At 40.5% G+C, this 7,412-nt stretch overlaps 1 protein-coding gene across 1 annotated transcript; it reads right to left on the bottom strand.

Moving 5' to 3' along the window:
• Positions 1-972: 972 nt before the first annotated feature.
• On the bottom strand, positions 973-5,972 carry LOC115816131 (potassium voltage-gated channel subfamily S member 2). The gene is made up of 2 exons (XM_030779100.1): positions 5,007-5,972; positions 973-1,509 (listed from the first exon to the last, which is right to left on the bottom strand). The coding sequence occupies exons 1-2, from the start codon at positions 5,970-5,972 to the stop codon at positions 973-975; spliced, it is 1,503 nt and encodes a 500-aa protein (XP_030634960.1).
• Between the last annotated feature and the right edge of the window lie 1,440 nt (positions 5,973-7,412).

Genomic DNA, 7,412 nt, shown 5'->3' with positions numbered 1-7,412 from the left:
ACACACACAACATATTCCGGGAGAAAAAAAGTCCCAAATTGTTTCAGGAGGAAAGGTTAGGTTACATCTAATGTGTAAAAAACCTTGTGTAAAGTGAGCTTTGAGAGGCACTGAAAGAGCTATCTGCAATACAACACTGCACCTCAATGCAGACCATTAGGGCTACTGCAGCTCCTCAAGCTGAAAGCAATGCTGTGTGGACTGCAAATAACGACAGGAGGCCTTTCATTGAGATGTATGGGATTTGTTTGGGAAAGTGGGCACAGCCAGGCAGCGACTGAAGTTAAGTGCTTCTTAACGGAGACATTTGTCATGATTCAAGCTACTTTAAACACAGCATATAAATAATAAATTTGAAAAAAGAAAATGAAAAAAAAAAACCCCAAAAAACAGAGCTGGATAGCGGTGTCATTGCATTGGAGTTAGGCTTTTATATAGTCATAAAACCCTCAGTAGGTATGGCATGTAATATGTAATGGTTAAAAGAAGTTAGACCAGCAAGAAATAAGAACAAGAACAGAATAACATGCACATACATCAATGTAAAGTGGAATAAAGTTTTGCATAAGTGCGCATCTTGTTTAGTGAAGATAGATAATAAATTCCAAAGACCAAAGATTTATCTTCTTTCTTATCTTACCCTATGGGCAAAACATCTGTCCTATTCCTGCATCTCTCACTCTTCTCATATTTTGACTATGAGATCCCGCTCAGAGATGGCATCTTCTCAACATGTCACCCTCCAAGGCCAAGTGACGTCTTCTTGACACTTTGAACAAACAAATGGCTGCTTTTTGACAATTTCTACACTAAAAAGTTGACCAGTTATTTTGTCAAAGGGATTTAGTGCTCTAAACAGCTTGCAGATCAATACAATTTCTTCAGAATTCCACAGTTTGCTGCCTTTGTACTAGAAACATGGATGAATTACAGACACCCACACTTCCCAGTGGAAAGGTACCCAAAAGGAGCTCAAAGCTGGTACAAGTCTTTAGTGCTTGCCAGTGGAGCTCTCTTCCCAAACGTAGATGGTTGAGGTGGATGATCCACATAACTGTAGTTCACCACCCCACCTTCCTCATCACCTTCCTCCCCATTGTCCTCGTCTTCCTCCAGGCACTGGCTGTCTCCTTCTGAGCCTGTGTCCCCCTGCCTCTCCTGTTTGGACATCTTCAGGCGCTTCTTGTTGTTGTTGCGCACCGAAGCTTCCAGAGCCTTCTGTTTACGGTAGAAGTGTGAGAACTTGTTGAAGATGATCGTGATGGGAAGGGCCACCACCAGGGTCCCCCCCAGGATACAGCCTGATGCGGCCAGCTTACCAGCCACGGTAACAGGCACGACATCACCGTAGCCAACCGTGGTCATGCTGACCGTACCCCACCACCAGCATGCGGGGATGGTGTCCAGCCCAACATCTTCCTCATACTCTGCTGTGTACGCTATACCCGAAAACACAGAGACACCCACTGCCAGGTAGAGCAGCAGAATGCCTACTTCCCTGTAGCTGTGCTACATGAGAGAATAAAAAAAGACACAAAGCGAAAGGACAAGGTTTAACCTCTCAGCTGTTTAAGAGTCAGATTTAGCATTTTAAATTTTAGTTCTGAATGGATTAGCGGTGATGTTTTTTCATGACTAATCGATACAGTCCATTAAGACAAAACAGAGCCCAGCAGAGAACATTCAATGCAAATGTATTCTATCTGTGAGTAGACAGCACTGTGAACTATCAGAATGCAATATAAGAAGCCACTGCAATTCAGCTATAAGAAACCAGTGTAAGAACACAATTTGTAAACTGGAAGCTTCTCTTGAATTCTGCCCACAGAAATGCACTGTAACATTAAGCAGAGAAATAGTGTAACACAGTTCTCCTTCAGGGACTGCTAATGTATCACAGAAATATCTATCCAGGACCTTTCATTTGCTTGACACCTAATAATTATGTAATACAGGGAACAAAATAGGACACAAAAGAAGATATACCTAATCAGATGAAATGTATGTGTCTCTGCATGTGTGTGTATGTACGTGTGTGTGTGAATGTGTGTGTGTGTAACAGTAAAATGGAAACCATTTTTGAACTACCATTCGGTGGCATTTAAAACGTCATCTTAGACTATGCAGTAAACTGATAGTGACCTAGAGTAAACGCTGCTGTTCAATGCATCTACTACTGGAACACTGTCTGCAACGAGGACTTGGGACTTTGGGATTTCACGCTACACCTTTGAAAGAGAAAGTAGTTAACTTTGTTTTGCTACCAAGCCATGTTAGATACTTGTTCAGCCCACGTTTATTTATGTGTCCCCTATGGTTTAATAATTTCCAATGCACCGACAGTATATACGAGTTGCAGATATATTTACCATTGCTTCATTTAAGCAGAATAAGTTAAACGCTATACTTAAACCGTGCATTAGCATTAGCGGTTTTCAGCTGATAAACATGGCATTAGCTAGCTTTGTGGGTAACCTCATTTAGCAATGGATAGCGACGTAAGCGATGTTGCCAGCAATTTTTTAGAACGGAGTAGGGAGAGATGATAGGACCGTTGTTTGTTTACTCGCTAGAACTGCCGCACTGTTTAATAAATAAATGATTAATAAATCTACAATCAAGTTTGTTGACAGCTTAGCCTACACCACTCAACTACCCTAACATTTAACGTAATTTTGATGTTTGACTGACAGTACGGGCTTTCACTTTACTGCAGAAAAACCAGGCATGGCTGACAAGTTTATTTGGGCTAAGAGAAGTGATGGGGGTGTTTATTATTATTTGAGTAATGTATTTCACGTGACAATTATCAGCTTACCATGAACATAGATGATCTCTGACATGGTCTACTCTGCTTGGGTCAGCCGACTGTTGTCATTTGTTGTTTTCGCACATGTGTTGCCAACAATGTAGTTGTAGTGTGCCCTCTAGAGGACATACTACGCAACGAGAACATTCATAACATCTTCCGTCTCTCCGTTTCTTTTTTAATTGTCATTTATCAGCTGTTACAAATGCAGACACGGATTAATCGGCAAGTAGCTCATATCGGCCGATAATATCGGCACGCCGATATATAGCGGTCGGACTCTATTAAGAAGTTCTGCCTTTACCACTCAGTGGCACGACTAGTTTCAGATTATCTTTAATGATGGCATGTAGATGAGAGCTGGACAAATGTTTAAAGCATCTGGGTTTAATATGAAACCTGTGTGTTAAAACTGGTGTGTGTAAAATAAAGTTTTAGATTTGTCCATATTTGATATGCAGCATCATGCACATTTTCCCATTTTGATATTTGCTAAATTTAAAAGCTGTACCTCTATGAAGAAGTCCTGTGATCTATCCCCTGAAAAGCAAAATTTTCAGTGTACAGATGTTGAATAAAGGACGGATGTAAATGTAAATTTCAGATGTATGTTCACACCTAAACTGTCTTCACCAGGGGGGACATGAAATCTGTATCCAGTAACGGATAATATTTGTCATGTGTTGGCCAACACTCATTTGATAACCCCTAACAATCATCAAAAGTAAGCTGATAACTTTCACATTTGCCTTAACAAAGGAATGCAGAAGGGCATCACCAGCTTCAGGATTCAGATTCATCATCATCTTGTTAATGAAACTGACAGTGTTGGCAAAGTAACAAAATTATTCTCATTTGACTCCCATTCAATGCTTAGAGCAATGCTACCAAAAACAATACTTTCTGCACTGAATAAGGAATCTTCAAATTAACCATTCAATCTAAATGTTTTATTGATTTTGTGTTATATTGCCCAGTTCTTTGCATGTTTGTTAGCACAGAATAAGTTAAACACTCAGAGGGCAGAGTGGCAGTGGAGTGGCATGTTTAGTGTCGTCTGAAAGCGAAATTCATATTATGATCACAAAGTAGGCCCAGTAAATATTATGTTATTTGTTCTTTTGTAACTATTTTTTTTCTGAAGAAGCTTGCTGTCCCACACTATCATTAATTCACAGGAATGATTGTGGGAAGGGGGTTGTGTACTCAACCCTCCCCAAATTTAATAGCCAATCATCAAAGCCAGAACAGATTTGCAAAATACTGTCTTATTGAACCTGGATAATATCCAATCATAAAAAACATTATTTGTATGTTGAAGAATTTTTGGTTAGCACATAGAACTCCTTGAAGCTACACCAGGAGTGAATCCTTTGATTCTCTACATTTGCATGTGTCTGATCTCCATTGCTCTCAGACACCAACAACCTTCTGTTATTCTTCCTCAACTGATTTAGCAAAGTGCTGCTGGACATGAAGAAACATGCTCTGTCACTGGTGACCTTCTTACATCCATATACCTGTGACAAACCTCCACCATCTTCTCCTGGCCAGAAAAACATAAGACCTCCTTTCATCACAGAGTCATAAGTAATAACCATGATTTGTCCAGCTCCTCTCAACAGCATTTGGCATGATAGATGGTATAATATCTGATAACTACTGTCCAACTATAGTTGGAATAAATCCACAAGATGGTAGAGGCTATTAAGAGACTTTTTTACATTGGACAATTTTGCTATTTCTTTCATCATCCTATCAGTTCTTGAATAGTTTGTTAGCTTGCTGGACTGATTTATTTATTTACCTTTATTCACTGAGTTTGTCATTAGCATGTTTATACAGTGATCACATTCTTGTGTTCTTTTTCTAATCATTGTTATTAAACTTAATGATTAATCCAGGCCTAATTGTTTCTTGTGTCACAATCAAGTTTTACTCTAAAAATTTCCCCTCTTCCTTTATGATCGCTGAATTTAATCCACATCTTTGTCTACATAATTTGTCCATTGATATGGACTGGTAACTGAAATTATTTACTGATGGTAACATTCATCATTTTAGATTAATTTATGAAATTGATTGCTCAATAACAGTAATAAATGAGCAATATCCGCCACACAGTCTTCACACTAAGTTACTGGATGACTGTTAATTCGGCATTGGTGATTACTCTTGCTGAGGTATCAGCTCTTACCCGTAGTGTCGCTCCCAGTGACCTGAGGCCTGTGGAGTGTCTGGCCAACTTAAGAACTCTGAAGATTCGCATGAGGCGGAACACTTGCACCAGTTTCCCCAGGTTTCCCAATTCTGACTCGCTCTCGGCGAACAGGTCAAAGAACAGTGTTACGTAGATGGGCACCACTGACGCCATGTCTATCATATTCAGGGGATGCAGGAAGAACTTGCGGCGGTTGGGGGCCAGCAGCATGCGCGTAATCACCTCAAACGTGAACCAGCAGATGCAAAAGACCTCCAGGGCTTGGATGGTGGGGTCCTCCACTGGTTTGCCTTTCTCATCATAGAGCTGGTACTCAGGGATACTGTTGATGCACATGGTGGCGATGGAGGTGATAACAACGCTTATGGACAGAAGGCTGAAGAGCTTGCTGGGGATGGAGTAACCCGGGTTCTCCAAGGTCAGCCACAAACATTTCCGCAGGTTCCCGCAGCGCATGTCCTGGAAGTGCAAGATGTCCCTGTTGAGGTCAGAGATCTCGTCCACCGACGTGTCCACACTGCTCACGTCGCTCTCCTCATCCCAACACTTGTGTCGACTCTCCAGCTTTCGGTCGTGATAGCGGTAGCTGCAGCAACTGTCCAGGAAAAACTCGTTGATGCCCCAGTATTCAATCTCCTGACAGAAAGAGAAGACACAAAGCTCCTCCATAATGTGCAGCTTGCCGGTCTGGTAAAAGTGCAGCACATATGGGAAGAGGCACGGATTACGGTCAAAGTAAAACTCCTTCTGCTGAACGTCATAGTCATCACAGACCTGTAAGATGGCTTCCTCCGACTCGCAGGCCAGCAGCCGCCCGAGTCTCGTGTCTGGAAACTTCCGCAGTGTGCTGGAACACAGACTTTGCTTCAGACCACCGACGTTGACGTGCACCAGGTGGTCCTCGGGAGTCTGGACCCAGCCAGGGAAGTTCTCTTTCACCATGCTGTCGCTCTCTGCACTGAAGAGAGGAGAAATCACTTTCAAGGAAATGCATTATTACATAGGGAACACCTTGCAAAAGGACAAGAGAAACATACTGCCCCTTTAAGGGAAAAGGAAAGAAAATGATCATGTATCAATATACAAGCTTGAGTTGGAGAGCTTTAGTTCTCATCTTCACTACACAGTTGATGAAGCATTAAATTCTTAAAATAGTACATTTTGAAAGGGAGAGTATGTTAAAATTGGTGGGAATATGAGGAAAATGCTAATTGCACTGAAAAGCAACATAGCATAAAAGGTGCCTCAGGTTACAAAGCTTAATGTAATATAATGTGGGCAACATTAGCAGTTCTTGCTGTACTGATCAAAACAGATAAGTGGTTGAGTATGTCTCTCTAAGTGTCATATATTCCATAGAAAGATACTAACATTGTACTATCTGTAGAGAGATGCTTCAGCAATAAACAAATAATTTCATATCAAGAGACAGAGTGAAACAATCCATTTGTCATTTCGTTAAAAACATGTTCGAGACATAGGCATTTTGTGTATATCTTTAGAAAAAGGAAACACTTTGCAGTATTGCTCTTGTTAACCCAGAATAGATACACTGATAGATGCTTGATTTATTGTGACACATGCTTCCAGAAATAGAACAAAAATGTTGTGTGTATTTTGACATTGACAACATGGTGAAGACAACAAACAACTGTGATGTTTCGTAGTATTGGTAAGTGCCAGTTGGCATACAAGCTCTAATGAACTGGATTAAATTTCACCAGCCTCTTATGCCAGTGTAAGTGTAGGCCCTACGGCAGGCGTGTAATTGTTTTAGCCTAGTCCATGTTTTCTTATTAATGTGTTAAAATTGAGACACAATCGATTCATTTGAGTTAATTCCAGGTATTGGAATAATCATCGTTTTCTTCAGGAGGACACTGAAAATCTACAGCAGCAACCATGTAAAGCTGATTAGTTTACGGACAGAATCCAAAGAATTAAGTTTAAATGGCAAAGAGCATTTATTATAGGTAAAACACTATATGTCCAAGCAACACAGACCCAAAAAAGAGACACAGAAATGCAGTCCGGTCTGTGGGAAACGAAACCTTTATAAACCAAAGTACATGTTCTGCACAGGGAGTACCAGTGCGCGCATAAATGTTGCAACGTGCGCTTTTCTCGAGAGAATTCCCTATATGCATTAACTAAAATAAACTGATCTATATTTTAAAAGTCAGAAGTACAGTGCTAGAAGATGCGGATAAGGATGATTTAAAAAAATCATCTGATTTACCTAAAAAAAATACTTTCAACAGGAATTTCCATGAGGAATCCGAACTCTATACGTTTCACGCACCTGAAACATGCACTAAAATGACTACGCTTATAACAATTCATTGTCACACTAAAAACAAACCAACAAAACGCGACATCCTT

Source organism: Chanos chanos, chromosome 7 (assembly GCF_902362185.1).
Source record: "Chanos chanos chromosome 7, fChaCha1.1, whole genome shotgun sequence".
NCBI lineage: Eukaryota > Metazoa > Chordata > Actinopteri > Gonorynchiformes > Chanidae > Chanos > Chanos chanos.
The sequence above is the reverse complement of the archived record's forward strand: the minus strand, read 5'-3'. Positions and strand labels throughout refer to the sequence as shown.